This window comes from Nerophis lumbriciformis, linkage group LG05 (assembly GCF_033978685.3).
Source record: "Nerophis lumbriciformis linkage group LG05, RoL_Nlum_v2.1, whole genome shotgun sequence".
Taxonomy (NCBI): Eukaryota; Metazoa; Chordata; class Actinopteri; order Syngnathiformes; family Syngnathidae; genus Nerophis; species Nerophis lumbriciformis.
The window spans coordinates 42754698-42775814 of record NC_084552.2 but is presented as its reverse complement, the minus strand read 5'-3'; the positions used below and the strand labels follow the sequence as shown (position 1 = coordinate 42775814).

General features: G+C 38.4%; 2 protein-coding genes across 3 annotated transcripts; both read left to right on the top strand.

Annotated features, from left to right (window-relative positions):
• Positions 1-3131: 3131 nt before the first annotated feature.
• Positions 3132-13601, top strand: fis1 (fission, mitochondrial 1). Its single transcript, XM_061959177.2, has 5 exons — positions 3132-3194; positions 6677-6809; positions 10160-10236; positions 13217-13322; positions 13401-13601. The coding sequence occupies exons 1-5, from the start codon at positions 3150-3152 to the stop codon at positions 13502-13504; spliced, it is 465 nt and encodes a 154-aa protein (XP_061815161.1). The 5' UTR covers positions 3132-3149; the 3' UTR covers positions 13505-13601.
• A 233-nt stretch (positions 13602-13834) lies between these two features.
• On the top strand, positions 13835-20604 carry cldn15a (claudin 15a). Of its 2 annotated transcripts, XM_061959176.2 has the most exons (5): positions 13835-15897; positions 16182-16346; positions 16557-16638; positions 16705-16812; positions 20201-20604. In XM_061959176.2, exons 1-5 carry the CDS (start codon positions 15681-15683, stop codon positions 20292-20294), a joined length of 666 nt encoding a protein of 221 aa, XP_061815160.1. In that variant the 5' UTR covers positions 13835-15680; the 3' UTR covers positions 20295-20604. The 2 variants fall into 2 exon arrangements, with proteins under 2 accessions (XP_061815160.1, XP_061815159.1); XM_061959175.2 differs by having other exon boundaries at positions 16182-16638.
• Positions 20605-21117: the final 513 nt, after the last annotated feature.

Below are 21117 nucleotides of genomic sequence, written 5' to 3'. Positions count from 1 at the left end.
ATCAGGCATTTTTTTTCTCTCAAGGAATTGTGAAATAAAATCATGTATTCAGGAGATCAACACTGTAGTGAAGCCCAGAAGACTCTACACATTTCCCCAGTTTTAGTTTAGAGAAAATGAAAGATTGGCCTGGCCCACTAGCATCCCTCTTTATTTTTGTGAACTTTATAGTCTATACATTTAGAGTGATGTGATAATCAAACACTCTAGAAGTCTAGAATGAAATAGTATATAAGAGAATTGACAGTGTGTACCTTCAATGATGAGCAGAGGCAGAGTTTGGAGTGTTTTCTTTAGCTCGCTTTCCATGTTTATGTACTCACTGTCCAGGTACTTGGAACATGTTTTCTGTGCCATTTGTTGTTTGATGCCGGTATCATGCTATTTAGCTGCCAAAAAACGGGTGACTCCACTGTAGAAATAGCCTGCATGTCTTCTAGCACATACGCTGCAATGGCTCTATCAATGTTGTCCTGGATAGCAGTCCCTCCGTTAAAATCCTTAGGTGGAGGTGAAGTGGCATCGGAGTCTGTGTCTCTCTTTACTAGCTTCGTCAAAGCATGTTGCTTATGTGGCGTGGCGAAGTTGGGAGAGTGGCCGTGCCATCAATCTGAGGGTTACTGGTTCAATCCCCACCTTCTACCATCCTAGTCACGTCCGTTGTGTCCTTGAGCAAGACACTTCAACCTTGCTCCTGATGGGTCCTGGTTAGTACCTTGCATGGCAGCTCCCGCCATCAGTGTGTGAATGTGTGTGTGAATGGGTGAATGTGGAAATAGTGTCAAAGCGCTTTGAGTTCCTGAAAAAGGTAGAAAAGCTATACAAGTATAACCCATTTACATTTATGTAGCTGTTTCAGCAGATTTGAATTGCTGTTTTTGGGCAGTATTCCCGGGTGCGGTCACAGTTGCTACTCACTGCTCCCCTCACCTCCCAGGGGGTGATCAAGGGTGATGGGTCAAATGCAGAGAATAATTTCACCACACCTAGTGTGTGTGTGACAATCATTGTCATTTTAACTTTAAGTAGATGGGATCTTTGATCCAAGACACAACTTACATTTAACTAAAATGTTATTTTCTTTGTGCTCGACAAAAGAAAAGTAGTGACAATGTCTCCATGTAACTCGACTTCTGGCTTCGCCATGATGTCTTTTTAGTTGTTATGAGAGTAGCGTGTGTGTGTGTGTGTGTGTGGCCCTTTAAGAAATGACAGCATGTGAGGTGAGTGACGTCAGTGAGTGAGTGGGCCAGAGAGGTGAGGGAGCGCAACAGTGGATGCGTGCAGGTGCTCTAGCTTGGTGGATGGCTGCGTTCAAGACACCAATAAAGTCACAAAATTGCAACAAACCGCCGGCCTCGTCATTCACCCTCGAGTCCGGAGCTGTAAAGACCCACTGCCGGGTAAAGTGAAGGGTGTTAGCCCCGAAGTACATAGGCCCTGGAGGAACGTCTCCCCTGCGCTCCGCTCCTCGGTCGAGGAAAGCACGCCTTTTCTTTTCCTTGTGAGACAGAAGGACGACACTTCTTCTGTTTCTAGCCGATTCTACATTAAAAAATAACGTAAAATAACGCAGTAACGCATCATGTAGTAACGGTAACTGAGTTACTGGATATAAAAAAGTAACGCGTTAGATTACTAGTTACCGCTGAAACTAACGGCGTTACAGTAACGCGTTACTTAGTAACGCGTTAGTCCCAACAATGCTTATCACACACATTTTAGTCAAAGATCCTCTATATGACAGGAACACTGCTGTTTTTAGGCACTTATCACAAACATTTTAGTCAAAGATCCTCCCAATGACAGTAGCACTCTGCTGTTTTTAGGCACTTATCACACACATTTTAGTCAAATATTATCTAAATGACAGGAACACTGCTGTTTTTAGGCACTTATCACAAACATTTTAGTCAAAGATCCTCTATGTGACAGGAACACTGCTGTTTTTAGGCACTTATCACAAACATTTTAGTCAAAGATCCTCCCAATGACAGTAGCAATCTGCTATTTTTAGGCACTTATCACACACATTTTAGTCAAATATTATCTATATGACAGGAACACTGCTGTTTTTAGGCACTTATCACAAACATTTTAGTCAAAGATCTTCTATATGACAGTAACACTGCTGTTTTTCGGCACTTATCACAAACATTTTAGTCAACGATCCTCTATATGACAGGAGCACTCTGCTGTTTTTATACACTTATAACAAACCTTTTAGTCAAAGATCCTTCATATGACAGGAACACTGCTGTTTTTAAGCAGTTATCACAAACATTTTAGTCAAAGATCCTCTATATGACAGGAACACTGCTGTTTTTAGGCACTTATCACAAACATCTCAGTCAAAGATCCTCTATATGACAGGAACACTGCTGTTTTTAGGCACTTATCACAAACATTTTAGTCAAAGATCCTCCCAATGACAGTAGCACTCTGCTGTTTTTAGGCACGTATCACAAACATTTTAGTCAAATATCCTTTATCAATTTCCTTTATTTAACCAGGTAAAGATTCATTGAGATTAAAATCTCTTTTTCAAGAGCGACTTTATATGACAGGAACACTCAGCTGTTTTAGGGACCTACTGTAAAAATGCTAGTCAAAGATTATCTATATGATAGGAGCATTCTGCTGTTTTTAAACACTTATCACAAACATTTTAGTCAAAGATCCTCTATTTGACAGGAACATTCTGCTGTTTTTAAGCACTTATCACAAACGTCCAGGTCAAAGATCCTCTATAAGGAACAAGCGGTAGAAAATGGATGGATGGATGGATCCCTTGGGCAGGATTGAGGGTGCTGGCGGGCTGTAGTTTGGGGACCCCTGGTCTACCAAGTCAAATTTCTTCTGTGTTAAAAAATAATTGGCCATTAAAGTTGATTCTGTTTCTGATATCGATATCATCACACTAGTATCTATCCGATACTGATTCCACCCTTGGTATTAATACTACTGGTATTTGTATCGATCTACCTTTAATTTTATTACACACTTTTCTCTATATTACAGTTACTATCATCATTGTCCTCATTGTCCAATATTATAATTTTTAACGGTATTATTGTTAATAGCGTTTTTCTGGCTCGCTTATGTCACGTGACTCAAAGTGAGCGAGTCCAAGCTTCACTTCCGGAAACATGGAGGCTGTGTTGAGCGATGTAGTAGCGCCGGAGGACCTCCTTGTAAGTTTTCGTATTATTAATCTCAATTTTTGTTGTTGAATTGTGATTATAGACCCCCTAATGGCACCAACGGATGTTTGTGAAACATCCTTCGCCATGCCAAAGGTTGACAGTTCCAAGCGAAAGTGACGCTTTGATGGTTAATTTGTCGCGTCGTCATGTAGTTAGCTAAATGCTAACCCTGATGTTTTCCGCTGTTACTGTTACGTACATTGTGAACCTTTAATTTGTAATTATCAGCCATAATCAACAACTACGGAATATTACTTTAAAATTGAGTAACTATGTGTCATTGAGACTGACTGTGTTCAAAGTAAGCAGTGGCAATTTATGTACGTCATACAATCAACATAACATACTGACAAAGTATTTTTACAAATTAATAAGTTATATTTCATATGACTAGTCATGCCAATTATGAGCTTCAGAATACAACATAATAGATTAACAAGAAGTTGTGGCAAAGTACGTAGGAAAATACTAATCATGACCTCCTAAATACAGCTTTTTGAGAATAACGAGGTGTTATGAAGGCTGACAGTTTCAGTATTATATGTAAGCAGTAGTATCCGAAATAAATGATGCTATTAATTAGTACAACTTTGTAGAACAACAAAGTGTTTGTGCAAAGGAGTTGTAACTTGCATACCAAATCATTCTAGTTTCTAAATATAAATTAAACGGGGGCTATGATTCTAATCTACAAACTCCCGTTTCCATATGAGTTGGGAAATTGTGTTAGATGTAAATATAAACGGAATACAATGATTTGCAAATCATTATTTTTTTTTTTTTATTATTATTATTATTATTTTTTTTGTGTGTGTCCTGTCCAGCTTCTCAGGCAAATCATATAGTTGATGTAGATGCCCATGTCGGCTGTTCAGATTTACTTTACAAAAGAGAAGTGTAGGATACTTCTCTTGTTGCCTTATTTGTATTTGACTTTATTAAATGTATTTATATTATCATTTAGTGCAGCCGGGCCGGAGCAGGAGGGGATAGAAAGAGAAAAAAAAAGAAGACAGAGGGGGAAATTGTGGGGACAAGAGGGGGATTAGACAGAGAGACAAAAACAACAACAGCAAACAACAACAACAACAACAATAGAGCAACATCAGCAAATATGACATGTACAAATATGATGGTAAAAGTAATAGCAAATAAGCAGTTAGCGAAAAATAAAAAATAATACAGAAATGACAATGAGCATTATTACACTACAAATGGATCAATACAAATACCAATAGAAATAGCGCTATTGATAATGAACAATACCAATAATTTACCTTTATTATCAACAATACAGTTGTTTAAATGCAACAATACATATACGTAATGATAACTTGAGATACGAAAGAATGCAGAAAAATGGAGGGGGAGAAAGAGAAGCAACCTACATTAACCTTGTAGATTGTTATAGTCACAATAGGTTAAGCTTTGTCAGTGTGCCATGTGTTACACCCAGTTTACCCTAGGGCAACAACGTTAATATATGTTTGATGAAACGTGATTATGTGCATGAGTGTAAGTATGCATATGTACTTGTATATGTACAGAATGTGCAAAATCATTTTCAACCCATATTCAGTTGAATACGCTACAAAGACAACATATTTGATGTTGCAAATAATCATTAACTTTAGAATTTGGTGCCAGCAACACGTGACAAAGAAGTTGGGAAAGGTGGCAATAAATACTGATAAAGTTGAGGGATGCTTATCAAACACTTATTTGGAACATCCCACAGGTGAACAGGCAAATTGGGAACAGGTGGGTGCCATGATTGGGTATAAAAGTAGATTCCATGAAATGCTCAGTCATTCACAAACTAGGATGGGGCGAGGGTCACCGCTTTGTCAACAAATGCGTGAGCAAATTGTTGAACAGTTTAGGAAAAACCTTTCTCAACCAGCTATTGCAAGGAATTTAGGGATTTCACCATCTACGGTCCGTAATATCATCAAAGGGTTCAGAGAATCTGGAGAAATCACTGCACGTAAGCAGCTAAGCCCGTGACCTTCGATCCCTCAGGCTGTACTGCATCAACAAGCGACATCAGTGTGTAAAGAATATCACCACATGGGCTCAGGAACACTTCAGAAACCCACTGTCAGTAACTACAGTTGATCGCTACATCTGTAAGTGCAAATTAAAACTCTCCTATGCAAGGCGAAAACCGTTTACCAACAACACCCAGAAACTAAGTTTGCTTCGCTGGGCCTGAGCTCATCTAAGATGGACTGATACAAAGTGGAAAAGTGCTCTGTGGTCTGACGAGTCCACATTTCAAATAGTTTTTGGAAACTGTGGACGTCGTGCCCTCCGGACCAAAGAGGAAAAGAACCATCCGGATTGTTATAGGCGCAAAGTTGAAAAGCCAGCATCTGTGATGGTATGGGGGTGTATTAGTGCCCAAGACATGGGTAACTTACACTTTTGTGAAGGCGCCATTAATGCTGAAAGGTACATACAGGTTTTGGAGCAACATATGTTGCCATCCAAGCAACGTTACCATGGACGCCCCTGCTTATTTCAGCAAGACAATGCCAAGCCACGTGTTACATCAACATGGCTTCATAGTAAAAGAGTGCGGGTAGTAGACTGGCCTGCCTGTAGTCCAGACCTGTCTCCCATTGAAAATGTGTGGCGCATTATGAAGCTTAAAATGCCACAATGGAGACCCCGGACTGTTGAACAACTTAAACTGTACATCAAGCAAGAATGGGAAAGAATTCCACCTGAGAAGCTTAAAAAATGTGTCTCCTCAGTTCCCAAACATTTACCGGTACTGAGTGTTGTTAAAAGGAAAGGCCATGTAACACAGTGGTGAACATGCCCTTTCCCAACTACTTTGGCACGTGTTGCAATTATTTGCAAAAAAAAATAAAGTTTATGAGTTTGAACATCAAATATCTTGTCTTTGTAGTGCATTCAATTGAATATGGGTTGAAAAGGATTTGCAAATCATTGTATTCCGTTTATATTTACATCCAACACAATTTCCCAACTCATATGGAAACGGGGTTTGTACATTTAACAACACTTCCATGTGGTCTACTCTATATAATTTGCTTTGGATATGCTTTGGTGTAAATTTTGCCTTAATATTTAGTTACTTATGTAAATTGTTTCCTTGTTGTCCAAATTGGTTTAGTTCCAGCAACATTTAGAAATGTCAATACATTATGTGATATGTAATTTCTTAATGCTCGCCTAAATATTACACCACCAGCACTTAACAACAACACCCATGTACATTCCATGCTGAAAATGTATCATATGTAAATATATGGGGAATAACAAAATAATCTGATTTCACTTAAATTCTAGCTAGGATTATGCAAGTTCAAGGCAACTCCAACCAGACGTTACATCATTTTCAACCCTGTAATTGATGCTGACTGTATACAAATCAGTAACTTAACAAAAGCTTTGCATTGTGACTCCTTGATGTCAGTAATTCCTGCTCTGTTTTCCAGAAATTTGAGAAGAAATACAACAATGAGCTGGCCAAAGGAGCAGTGTCTAAAGAAACAAAGTTTGAATATGCTTGGTGTCTGATCAGGAGCAAATACTCGGATGACATCAAGAAAGGGATTGTGTTGTTGGAGGGTAAGTGCAGCAGGCAATGGTTTGGTTTATAGTAGTAGTAGAAATAGTAGAAGCAAGCAGAGTGTATTTAATCCTACCCCTTCTCCTTGTGTCATGGATACTTGTTTTTTTTTTAACCATTATGATTTAAGTATTCCAGTGTACCCATTTTTATTAGTAAAAGAAAGGGATAATGTGTGATAGAAAAGTTAATAGACTTTGTAGATAACACACAGATGAAAAAAATGAAGGATTAAAAGTTAACAGAAATATTGTGCTGTAATAAATAAGTACATAATGAATAACTTTGTTAGAATAAATAAGTACAGGAGTAAAACTGACATTGTGTAATAATAGATACAAGCACATTAAATATTCCAGGCAAAAGTGGCATTGATTTTGTGTAATGAACAGATAACTCGATGAACATTTGTAACAAAAGTTCACACTAATAAGTAATAGTCTTTCTTCTTATGCTTTGTGAATACCATATGTTTATATGTATACGCTTTAAGTGCTTCATGAAGTTAGCTATAGCTACAAACTCTTTAATGTTTTTGATGATTTCTTTCTTAAGTTCAACAAATACTACTCGGCTTCCCACTGTCTTTTTTTTTCTTCGCCGTGGTTGGAAAACAAATTTATGTCAATCTCTAGCTATAAGCTAATGTTCTGGTTCAATCCCCACCTAGTACCAACCTCGTCATGTCCGTTGTGTCCTGAGCAAGACACTTCACCCTTGCTCCTGATGGGTGCTGGTTAGCGCCTTGCATGGCAGCTCCCTCCATCAGTGTGTGAATGTGTGTGTGAATGGGTAAATGTGGAAGTAGTGTCAAAGCACTTTGAGTACCTTGAAGGTAGAAAAGCACTATACAAGTACAACCCATTTATCATTTATCATTTATTAAGTGAGGCCAGATGTTTTGTGGGGTCCTCACTGTAGTTCAACTAATAACAGTAACATACCTGCCAACTACTCCGGTTTTCCCGTAATTAGTACGGTTTTCATCAACCTATTCCGGGTTACGGTTGCAGTGATAAAAAATACGGTTTTTCATTAATTAAAAAAAATATTTTTTTCAAATGCGCGAGGCTATTTATAGCACCGCTGCCAAGCACGAGGCACCTGTTGCCATTGTTTCCAAACAAGCGAACGATCATGGAATCAGCCGGAGAAAAATCGCAAACGAGTCTTAAACCGAAAAGAAAACTGCAGTCATTCCGTGAAGAATATTCAAAAGCCTATCCGGGAATAATTATCCGTTCCAAAAAGGGTGAAAACTACGCAAATTGCACCTTGTGCAGACAAGATTTTTCGATCGGACACGGAGGAATTAGCGATGTAAAAGACCATGTTGGGACAAAAAAACACAAGTCTAATGCCGTTGCTAGCGATACAAGTGGAAAACTTACAACGTTTTTCGGATTTTAGCCACAAAAAGGTAATGACACCAATGTTATCTATTGGAATTGTTTAGTACTGTTATACTGTTAAAAGTGTTTATACTATTTATGCTTTCAAGTCCAAGTTGAAGAAATCTTGTTAAATGTTGACAGCATAACTACCAAAATACAGAAGTATGTCCTTAATATTTTTGCAGTGCTATTTCTGTTGAAAAGTTAAAATGATTACATTAGAGATGTGATGTGCCACTTTTCAAGTGTCTGATGGCTTAAATTAATTTTCATTAATTTTTCATATTTTGAATTCTTTTGAAAGGCTTACAAAAAAACTACATTTGAATTGTAATTCCATGCTATTGACAGGACTATTAATTTTAATGAAGTTAGCTTACCATGTTTACAGTATGATAATTGTGATAGAAATGTGAATTTTAGGCACAGAATATTTTATACAATTGAACAAGGCAGTAGATTATACATTTTTAATGGAATTGTTTAGTACTGTTTTACCATTTGTTTACTGTAAAAAGTGTTTATACTGTTTATACTTTCAATTAACAAATTGAAGTCTTGTGAAAGGTTGACAGGATAACTGGCATTAACTGTCAAAATAATTTCAAACTATTGAAGTTAGCTTACAGAATAAACATGTCAATCAACCCATATGATTTTTGCTGTAATATTTTTGTTTTGAAAAGTCACTGTGACTGATAGAAAAGTGATGGTTTTAGCAACATTTTAACCTGTCTGAATGCTAATAATCATTTTGCGTCGGGGGGCGAAGCCTGAACCCCCCCACCAGGACTTTGTCCTGGACCTACCGGGGCCTGCGGCCCCTGGACCCTGGCTACTAGGTTTTTCTGATTTCAAAAGTTGGCAGGTATGCAGTAAGGCTTGTAACTCAAATCTTAGCTTGCAACATACGGCATAGCAATTAGTCTCAGGGCGTTCAATCGATCGCAACTGGACTGTTTGGTTTGTCTTAAAAGACGTTTCGCCTCTTATCCAAGTAGGCTTCATCAGTTTGTGCTCATAGACTTAGATTAGTTAGTTGCGATCGATTGAATGCCCTGAGCTTACACTGACCTGGATGAATCAGAACATTCATAGACACATAACAATTAGCCAAGAGACAGCTCTTATCTCATAATACTCTTAAGTTAGGTAACACTGTATATCGTCGATATACTATTGCATTGTTACACCTCTTTACTCAAGCCATTTATTATTCTTAATATTCTAAACTCTTTTACCGTGTGTGTGTATATACATTTTTCAGGTTAATGTGTTTTTCATCTCTTCGGTAGCAGGTTATTGTTTGCTTTTTGCGTGATTACAATGTGTTTAAAAATTTACAAGATCAGTCAATTACAATATTTGGGATTTTTATAAATAAAACGTTTGTTTGTGCTCTGTAACCAGCGTTGTGTATCATTCTAACTGCCCCTTTTGTGGTGTAGTTTGTGATTGAAGTGTATTTTTCTAGTTAATTCCCGAGATCCCATCAAACAATAATTCAAAAATGGTAACACCAGAGAAAAGTGTATGAGGTTATTTTTGGTCCAGAATATATTTTGCTTTATTCAGTATCTTCATTAAAGTTAAAGTACCAATGATTGTCACACACACTAGGTGTGGCGAAATTATTCTCTGCATTTGACCCATCACCCTTGATCACCCCCTGGGAGGTGAGGGGAGCAGTGGGCAGCAGCGGTGGCCGTGCCCGGGAATCATTTTTGGTGATTTAACCCCCAATTCCAACCCTTGATGCTGAGTGCCAAGCAGGGAGGTAATGGATCCCATTTTTATAGCTTTTGGTATGACTCGGCCGGGGTTTGAACTCACAACTTACTGATCTCAGGGCGGACACTCTAACCACTAGGCCACTGAGTAGGTTCATGATAGCAGGAACATGTTATTTGTAATAACTCTCTAAAATGAGTCAATTTTATTTGTTGGTTGTGTAGAACTTGTCCAGAAAGCCTCAAAGGATGACACACGCGACTTCCTGTTCTACCTTGGCGTGGCCAACTACAGACTCAAGGTGAGCAGATTACTGTCACTTTATGAAAGATGTAATAGTTCGTCATCTTCAACTTGTGGTACGTTGCTCGGTTCTAATGTCATGGTTGGGTTTAGTTGAGATACGATAAGGGCACAAAATGTTATGATAACTGTTTTAGTGATGTTTAGATTGAAGCTTAAAATGCCTTGCAGGAATACTTTTAATACATTTCAAATAAAGAATCAAAATATGAAAGGATGCCGGGGCGGCAATTTCTTGACAAAAGTCTAAAGGCAGCTTTCTAATCTAATGAAATGTTAAGACAGGTGAAGAGTGAATTACAACAATCAAGACGTGAGGTAATAAGAGCATGAATGATCATTTCTTGCTCGGGAGAAGATACATTTATTCTGAGTTAGGAAATTTTCTGACTTGTAAAAAGCTGGAGCGAGTTATACTTTTGATGTGCTCATTAAGAAGCATGGAGTGATCAAATGTGACCTCAATAATTTTTAAACTGTGGCGCGCATTTGTACCAAGGGACCCTAGCTGACTGAGCACATTTGAAGTTGAAGTGTCAGAGGTAGGTTTGTTCGGTATACCGGCACTAATAAAGCACTGCAATACTAATTAATAAGAAACGGTGCTTTATTGCCTTTGAAAAATGCAGGTACCGTTTTTTCATTCATATGGTGCTTTGCGGCGGTGACTACAGAGCCGAGGCGCATGATGTTGCGTTTGTCAAAACGCACACACAAAGCGCATAGAAGCAATAACATCGAGGAGAGAAAGAATGGCAAAAAATTACAATTGTACTGGTAAATAAAGGGGATGGGTAAGCGCGATAAGGAGGTATTTGGACTTCAAAACTAACGATAAAGGTGACGCTTTAAACAGGGTATGCGCTGTAAGTGTTGTTTTAAAACACGCCTCCTCAAACATAGCGATTAGTTTTAACCACCTTTGCTTCAAACGTAGGTAAACATTTAAATAATAAGCATTCAGAACTGTCCAGCTGTTTTGCTCCTGTGCAGACTGTAGTCGAGGAGCACAGATGAGACGTTCCCTCCAGGGCCGATATTAAACAAAATTAACATTCAGTATGCCTTTATCAAAAGATTTTTTAACAATCTTTTTTAAAAAAGTGTAACTTTTACAATTTAAAATGGAAGAAGATAGCCCTGAATATAGCTCTTAAAAAGACAGAACAATATTTATTGTTATTTTTTGCCAAGAAAATATATTGTGTGTCTTTTTATTGTAGTTATTTTTTCTTAAATACAACTTGGTTTAAATATTTCAGTGTGTTTTTAAGTACTTTTTGAGCACAATACCGCGATAATAATGATAACAGATAATTTTGCTCACAATAATTGTGATGTGAAATTTTCATATTGTTACATCCGTAGTTCATAGTTAATATTGTAAATCTCGCATTCGTTAATTTTATGTACATTCTGGATGTCTCATTCAGGAAAAAAAAAGCTAATTTCTGTTACGTTTTAGAGGTAGTACGTCATAACGTTTTTAGAATTATATCAGTCATTATTGTGAGTCTATTTTAAAGTGTCATTGAAAAGGGAATCCAAACACAAACATAAGATTACATGGTCTGCTGTAGTGTGCAGCATCAATTGCCTCTTTGCTACTGTTACGCAGACCCATGTCACATGACTGCAAACTTGAAATCTCATTGGTTGGTTCTGAGACGCAATCGATTGCTTCAGTCTTTGTTCGCTGGAAGTAGGTCTTCGGTTTTGAAACAACAAATATTTCTGCACTGAATTATATTTTCCCTAAATTTTTAAATTAACAAACTGATTTTTTAAATGCAAATTTTGCTTACAAATGTTTGTTCAATGAAATTGTCAGCCAAATTGTATGTAGAAAATAATTAAGTCCACAAAATTCAAATGCAAAATAAATCAGTTTTGGTAATTAAGACACAAATTAACCTCCATACATGGATAATAGGGGTGGAACAGTTCACAAAATTCAAATTCAAACCTATCACGGTTTTGTGACACAGGTTTCGGTTTGGTGGACATTGTCGTTCTTTTTAACACCCCATAATAATATGTATCTCAATAATGCACCATTAATATTTATCAGATGAAGTTCTCCTGCTTCTTCTTTGCCTCATGATGCGCGTGTGTATGATCAGAACTACACTTAGACGCTCCTAACCAGGAGCGCGGATAGGGTTTTCAAACTGGGCGTAAAGGGTCTAAAATGCCTACCTACCGTATTTTTCGGACTATAAGTCGCAGTTTTTTTCATAGTTTGGCCGGGCTCCAGTTCGGCTTATATATGTTTTTTTCCTTTTTTATTATGCATTTTCGGCAGGTGCGACTTATACTCCGGTGCGACTTATACTCCGAAAAATACGGTAGTCCTTCACCCTGTCTGCAAGAATGTGGTGAAGTAAATGCTGCACTAAGATCAAGCAGAACCAGTGTGGTACATTTGGAGGCATCAGATGTCATCATGATGTTATTGGAGGCACACTTTCTGTTCGTCACTTTTGACCATGTCGAAAATTGGTATACCTCTGTACCGTATCAAAGAATCCGATTACTTGTATCGTTACAACCTTACACTTTATCATGTGTCATATACGCGGTATGGCGTAGTGTGTAGAGCGGCCGTGCCAGAAACCTGAGGGTTGCAGGTTCGCTCCCCGCCTCTGGACATCCAAATCGCTGCCGTTGTGTTCTTGGGCAGGACACTTCACCCTTGCCCCCGGTGCCGCTCACACTGGTGAATGAATGATGAATGAATGATAGGTGGTGGTCGGAGGGGCCATAGGCGCAAACTGGCAGCCTCGCTTCCGTCAGTCTACCCGAGGGCAGCTGTGGCTACATATGTAGCTTACCACCACCAGGTGTGAATTAATGATGGGTTCCCACTTCTCTGTGAGCGCTTTGCCTATCTAGCAATAGAAAAGCGCGATATAAAATCTAATCCATTACTATTATTATTATATTTTAAACGTGTTGGGTGCTTTTTGGATTTACAGGACTACGAAAAAGCACTGAAGTACATCCGAACTCTCCTGAGGAATGAGCCTGGAAACAAGCAGGCTTTGGAGTTGGAAAAGCTCATTGATAAGGCTTTAAAAAAAGGTAATGTGTTTTTTTGACCCACCTCGAAATCTGTGAGCAGGATTCTACCCTTAACGCTCAACCCGTGTTGTTTTCTAGATGGCTTGGTCGGCATGGCAATAGTTGGGGGAATCGGTCTCGGTGTGGCTGGATTAGCGGGGCTCATCGGCCTGGCTGTGTCAAAGGGAGCATCTAAATCTTAACCTGAGCGTAAGACCGTGTATGGCCATTTCTGCTGGACTTACACATTGAATATATATATATATATATATATATATATATATATATATATATATAAAACATTTACACCTTGCTAAACATGACCAATCTAAGCAAGCTGTTGCGCCCCACTTATGTACATACAACTAATAAAGCTGCAGCTTTATTTATGTCACGTTGCTATTTACTTTGACTCCATATGTGTAAGAAGATGCTATGTTTGTTAGGTATGCAAGGGAGCATTTACAGGAAGTATGTTGTGTAAAATGCTTGATTTCTTTTTAATGGCTTGTTTTCCATAATCTTAATAAGAAATAAAATAATTTTTAACAAAAACATCCACATTTGAACAGTTTGGAAAGCTTTTATCGGCATAACAAAGTCCATCAAACCGCCAATTCCGTGCTTATCACTGTTGTGGAAAATTTGGCAAGTACATTCTTATCTTTAACGCCGCGTTTGCGACTCCACAACATTAAAAAAAACAAAACTCACCCACACATACACACACCTTGGCCTAGTTCACTGCTCATCAATCATCTTGACCCAATGTGGAGATTCAATTTGTCCACACTGCTTTATGACAAGACATTGTGTGTGTGTGTGTGTGTGTGTGTGTGTGTGTGTGTGTGTGTGTGTGTGTGTGTGTGTGTGTGTGTGTGTGTGTGTGTGTGTGTGTGTGTGTGTGTGTGTGTGTGTGTGTGTGTGTGTGTGTGTGTGTGTGTGTGTGTGTGTGAGTGAGTTAGTGTGAGTTAGTGTGTGTGTGAGTTAGTGTGTGTGTGAGTTACTCATTAACTCACCTGACAGCACCGAAACTCCCCGGGAACAAACTATGACCTTTGGTGTCAAAGAGGTGATCGAGGGTGTCCAAGATAAGATGAACATCCCAAAACATTTTTTAAAAATCATACAGTATTAATAATTAAATATTAATTTGCGTCACTTCCACTTTTTATTGGGTAATGCATATTGCAATTTATGTTACGGTTAATTATACACTCAAATTACATAAGTCAATAGTCCATGTTCATCCTCCCTCACTTTTACATGAGTATGTAAAAAAGTTATTGGATTTTTTTTTCTGTCCTTTACAAGTAATCAAATCAATAATAAAGAGGACAACATAAAGTGATGCAAAGACAACAAGACGGCGGTAAAAATTACGCCATAAAAACAAATATTTATGATGGATCAATCAAAACGATGCCATGTGCAATAAGTCAGATTTATTTTATTGGTGGACAGGAGTTAGTCCATTTTTTGGTATGGTCTGAATAACGGCTTTAATATGTAGAAAGCTGAAATCATTCATTTTTGGGGAATTGCATGTGGACTATTCACAGCTTCCATCTTGACCTCTATCCGTAAAAACGTGAGCTTATGTGTTTTATCTAAATGGTGTCAACTTAGCAGACTATCAGTGTGAGAGAGTTGTTATCAGAAAGCTAATTTATCAACACACAAACCATATTGGGTAACTTACACCTTTTTGTTATTGGATTTCCTCTTCCTGAATTAAAGCCTGCTGTGCAAATACACTTGTAAGTCATATCTTAATAGATTTCCTCCGCCTTGTGTCATTAAATAAAGTAAATGTTATTTGTACGATGATGCAGTGCATCAAGTAGTACCCGAGCAAGACTGTTTGTAAAGCTTCTGTATTGGGTTGGAATGGGTGTACCGGATGAAGGAGAGGGCATACACAAAGTTTAGAAAAACAGCAAAAAGAGTCAAAAACAAACAACATAAAAAACAAAAAGATGCTAAGTGAAAACACTAAGTAAACAGATGTGGGGGGGAAAAAAACATTCATAAAGACTCGAAAAAGGAAAACTAAATATAAAGACAAAGTATAAAAAAGTAAAAAGGGCATGTGTGGCAAAGATGACCATTGGACTTTGCGTGATAAACACCTGTTGCGATTCACGGGTGTAAAATGGAATCAGATATGCGGTTTGTATGTGCAGGGAAAAAAGAAGGGGGGTTGAAGTGGGCGGAGAGAGCGGGTGGTATATATCAACGTTTTATCACACCACTTTTAACATTCGGCAAAAACTTATTGACACGATACACGCCTGCCTCCATTACCTCCGATGCTTTGATTTGTGCTACGGCTTGGATACGAAGACTTGACGGGCCTCAGTGGTGACAGGCACGGTCATGGATCCCATTGTGGAAGTAGTAGCTCTGATCCTGGGCTTCATCGGCTGGGTGATGGTGGGGGTCGCCTTACCCAACCGCTACTGGAAGACGTCCACTGTGGATGGGAACGTCATCACCACGTCTACCATCTATGAAAACCTGTGGATGTCCTGTGCCACCGACTCCACGGGCGTTCACAACTGTCGTGAATTTCCATCTCTGCTGGCTTTGAATGGTGAGTTAAACGCCGTTGTTTGTTAGGAACTTGTACATTTTGGTGCAAAACCCAAGCACTGTGGACTGGATTACTGATAGATGATTAAGCGGAACACCTCTGAAATTTAGGAGGCAGTCTTGCCTACGATTTATTCCTTTGAACAAAGTAAAGGCAACCTTGTCGGTCCTCTAGTCAAAACCCCCCAAACATGTTCTAATGTGTGGAGGGATGAGTAGCTAACTAGCGAAAAAATTGTACTCTATTTTTTGGGGGTGACGTTAAAAGGTTGTTGTCTTTTCCAGGTTACATCCAGGCGTCGCGGGCCTTGATGATTGCATCCGTGGCAATGGGCACCTTCGGACTGGTGGCGGCCCTCATTGGCTTACAGTGCTCCAAAGCTGGGGGAGACAACTACGTCTTGAAGGGAAGGATAGCTGGCACCGCCGGAGTCCTATTTATCCTTCAAGGTCAGGTGACACTAGAGAGTGTTAAGAAGTTGCTTTGCAGGAATAACAAGCATCAAGATTATGACGTGATAAAAAGGGTTATGGATTATAAAATTTGTATTTTATTGCATATACAAATCAATGTTTGGCTTCCAGCGAGACTTTGGACTTGTAAGTCAGTGGCTGCCACTGCTTCCTTAATCATTAAAGGAGACGTTTGCTCCACAATAGGCTTGTGTACAATGGTCGCCGTGTCTTGGTACGCCTTCAATATCACCCAGGAATTCTTTGACCCTTTCTACCCCGGCACCAGGTAAGCAACGCCATGACCCCGTCGAGTGGAAAGATGTGGCTGAATTGCCCCGTCTTTTTTACGCAGGTACGAAATAGGTGAGGCGCTTTACATTGGCTGGTGCTCGGCTGTGCTCGCCATCGCTGGAGGGGCGTGTCTGACTTGCTCCTGCAGGACAGCCACGGAGGAAAAGTAGTGAGTGTTCTGCCGTCCCTAAGCATGGACTCACTTTAAGACGCTTCAAATGACTTTAACTGCTGAAACTGCCAAAACAGTAAACAGAAAAAAATTTTTTTTTAAATTTAATTTATTTTTTTTGTCATGAAAAAATACAATCATGTGTGCTTACGGACTGCATCCCTGCAGACTGTATTGATCTATATTGATATATAATGTAGGAACCAGAAATATTAATAACAGAAAGAAACAACCCTTTTGTGTAAATGAGGGAGGGAGTTTTTTTTGGGTTGGTGCACTAATTGTAAGTGTATCTTTTGTTTTTTATGTTGATTTAATAAAAAATACAAAAATACAAAAATTAATTTTTTTTAAAATTTCTTGTGCGGCCCGGTACCAATCGATCCACGGACCGGTACAGGGCCGCGGACCGATACTGGGCCGCGGCCCGGTGGTTGGGGACCACTGACTTATAGCATATAAGAATATTCTATTACTGTTAAGCAAACTATGAATAATAAAACACGCCAAAACATGTGTCCTTTATCATAGCTACATGTATGACAAAAAAAACGCGTGAAAATCAGTGGTATTCAGTGAGGTAAGATGAATTAAATGCGCTGACAGTTCATTGCTCCTGCCAAATGAATTGCACTAAGTGGAGCGGATCACCACTCCAATATGGCGCCCCCGCGTCTCGTCAGTGCCAGTAGGCAGTAGCGCTCGATGCTGCGTCTACTTATAAGATGTCTAGGGTTATAACGTTAGCAGTGAGTTTACAGCCTCACTGATTTAACTACACAGCAAATAAAAGTTGCGTTACTTAGCCAATAAACGTTAGCTTACATTCAAAACGTAGCCTTCTTTGTGCATCTTCAAATGTCGAACGAAGTTGGAAGTTGTTGCAATTTGTTTTTGTTGACCAAGCCGTAGTTTTAATACCCGAACGAAACTATCTTTGGCGTCATTTTTCCTCACTGGCGCGTTGTTTGAGAGCTATTCTTCGTTGGTTGTTCTGCAATTTGATTGGATGAATGCTGTGGGACGAAAACAACGTGGATCTAATTTGATTGGCTATTGTACTGACAGGCATCACAAACGCTGACAGAGCGCACACTCTCTGACAGACACACACACGTACACATTGGAAGATATGGAGCGCTCCTGAATAACTTTTTAATCGTTGGGTTTTGATGAAAGTAGCAAGTCCAATTGAAGTCACAAGTCATTGATGTTAAAGTCCAAGTCGAGTTGCAAGTCTCTTTACATTTTGTCAAGTCGAGTTTAAAGTCATCAAATTCATGACTCGAGTCTGATTCGAGTCCAAGTCATGTGACTCGAGTCCACACCTCTGTTCCCTGCTGATGTAAAGAAGGGAGGGGCGACCGCATAGTTTGCCAGAACATGCAAGACTGCATGTAAGGCTGCAGAATCACGACAGTGTGACTTTTTGTGCCGTAAGGCAGTGGTCCCCAACCACCGGGCCCCGGCCCGGCACCGGTCCGTGGATCGATTGGTACCAAGCTGCACAGGGAAAAAAACAAAAAAAACAAAACTTTTTTTTAATTTTATATTAAATCAACATAAAAAACACAAGATACACTTACAATTAGTGCACCTACATTATATATCAATATAGATCAATACAGTCTGCAGGGATACAGTCAGTAAGCACACATGATTGTATTTTTTTATGACAAAAAAAATAAAAATACTCGACTGCGGCTCCGCCATGATGTCTTGTTAGTAAACACAGACACGCCCCCCCTCCCCACACCCAGACACACACAGAGCGCACATGTTCTCTTCTCTCCTTTGTGACACAATAAGATTCAGAAGGACGACACTGCAACTCTCCAATAAAACACAATCAGATCTTCTGTTTCTAGCCGATACTACACAAAAAATAACGTAAAATAACGCCGTAATGATAGTAACGGTAACTGAGTTACTGAATATAAAAAATAACACGTTAGTCCCAACACTGTAGATGACGGACAAAAAACACTACTGAGTAGAGGTGGGAATCTTTGGACACCTCACGATTCGATTACAATTACGATCCAGGACCTACGTTTCGATTAAAAATCGAATATTGATACATCTTTAATTCATGTATATTAATGCAGTTTTACATTTCTTTTTGTTTCACTAAATAAGTGTTTATCACTTACAACATTAAAAACAGTGCATTTGTAATAAGAAATAGTTATTAATTCCCACTACATTTTTTTTAATTAATGGAAAAATGTGTAAAACTGGAACATAAATGCCCTAATATAAAGGAGCTGGTCGGATCTCTGTGAAGTGGCTGGCTGCAGTCAGTACGGCTGTGCACCACACGATTCGATCCGATTCTTTGGGGTAACAATTCGATTCAGAATCGATTCTTGATTCAAAACAATTCTCAATTCAAAATCAATACTTTTTATTAAAATTGGGTGCCAGTTCTATCATTAACTACATTGCTCTTTAAAAAAGACAAACAGCTCTGATATATTCTTATATTACTTAATAAAATACTACCAAGGAATTTAATAAAGTCAAATACAATTAAGGCAACAAGAAAAGTATCCCACGATTATATTTCCTAAAGTAAACCTGTACAGCAGATATGCACATCTACATTAACAATATGATTTGCATAAGTGACAGGACGGGACAGATAAAAAAAAATATATGGTATGTATTTTTTTTAAATCGATTTATTTGAATTGATTAGGAATTGCTACAAATAAGAATCGCGATTCATTCGGAAAAACATTTTTTTACACCCCTAACAGTTAGCCAAATTGTTTTGAATGTCTGCATTACTTTATTTACAATAAATAAATTAATTATCGATTATTGATGTTCACAAGTCATAGCAAAATACAGTACGGAGGTGGTATTTGTGGGGGGGAGTCTCCTCTCCCCTCTTTCCTCTCCTCCTCCCTTGTCTCTTATTGCTGTTAAGTCTTCAGTAGAGCTACAACTAATGTAAGATGTTTATTTATCCATTTCATTTGTCGTTCATTGGCATTTTGCTCTGTTTCTTTCTGCGTACAAAACTATAATCATCCCTATAAAAAGTGTTTTGTGTTATTGTTTTTGGGGTCTTGAACAAATTGCATTACATTGGATTGTTCTTACGTGATTTTTTTAGTTTTTGTTTGTAGTTTTCATACGATTCAGATTTCAATTGATTTTAGTTGTTTGCACAATCTCTTGGAAAGTCTTGATCCCTTTTTACAGCTATTTTAGAACAACTAGTTTATTTGTATTATTGTTTAATAGTCTTTGTAAACAAGACTATGATTAAACAATAGTAAAATGCTGTCACCATTAAAGACATATTTTTTTATATTTACATAAGTCTGTGTTTGTATGACTTATTAATATGATTATTTTTTTGGTCATTTTTCAGCCCTTTCCCCCAAACAAGAGGAACCGCATACTCTGGACCGGCCCGGACCAGAAGTGTGATTGCCAGCACTTACGGTCGAAATGCGTATGTTTGAACAGAAGCATTGGCATCTCATCTTTTTATTTTTATACTCATAAAAAATTTTTTGTAGGTATGCAATAATGTGTAAAATAATATTTTTCATTTTGTACATTCCTCAAATTGTTATTTATATTCACATGTCAAGTATTCACAAACAATCTTTGATTTCAATGTGTGTGTGTGTGTGTGTGTGTGTGTGTGTGTGTGTGTGTGTGTGTGTGTTTTATACAGGCTTTTTATGGATTTTTTTTTTTTTTTTTACAATGTGCGGAACAAATGTATATATGTGGCCACTTTTATGATGAATATTTGAGTAAAATAGACAGGCAAAATAAGACATTTTCCAAACGTGTGGTTCATTTCAGTTCAGTGTGATGTCATGATATTAAATGCTTGGAATGCAGTGTGATGATATTTTAGTATCACTGCATGCTGTGTATTTTTTATGAGGGGACATGCTTATTAAAATAGCCCATCCAATCAGAAGAGTCCACATCTCACACTATGCAATATTAGACGATACTGCAGATTTCGGTGTCGATCTGATATCAAGTAATTCAAGGACCAGTATTTTTGATACTGGTACCTATAGTACAAGATCATTGAAGGATTTTGTGAGTTATGCCTTCAATGACCCTGATTCTAATTACAACAAAACACAGGAAACAATTTTTAGCCATAACATTTTTTTATCAATCCATTTTAACTTGTGAACAATTACGTTAATTTTCCATCCATCCATCCATTTTCTACCACGTATTCCCTGCGGGGGCGCTGGAGCCTATCACAGCTACAATTGGGCGGAAGGCGGGGTACACCCTGGACAAGTCGCCACT

What these genes read in the sequence shown, in the direction of transcription:
- fis1 (XM_061959177.2), top strand. Translation starts at nt 3,150, where the DNA reads ATGGAGGCTGTGTTGAGCGATGTAGTAGCGCCGGAGGACCTCCTT. An exon ending in TGGCCAACTACAGACTCAAG is followed by an intron (nt 10,237 to 13,216) that starts GTGAGCAGATTA and finishes TTGGATTTACAG; the next exon opens with GACTACGAAAAAGCACTGAA. An exon ending in TGATAAGGCTTTAAAAAAAG is followed by an intron (nt 13,323 to 13,400) that starts GTAATGTGTTTT and finishes GTTGTTTTCTAG; the next exon opens with ATGGCTTGGTCGGCATGGCA.
- cldn15a (XM_061959175.2), top strand. Translation starts at nt 15,681, where the DNA reads ATGGATCCCATTGTGGAAGTAGTAGCTCTGATCCTGGGCTTCATCGGC. An exon ending in CCTTTCTACCCCGGCACCAG is followed by an intron (nt 16,639 to 16,704) that starts GTAAGCAACGCC and finishes TTTTTTACGCAG; the next exon opens with GTACGAAATAGGTGAGGCGC. An exon ending in ACAGCCACGGAGGAAAAGTA is followed by an intron (nt 16,813 to 20,200) that starts GTGAGTGTTCTG and finishes GTCATTTTTCAG; the next exon opens with CCCTTTCCCCCAAACAAGAG.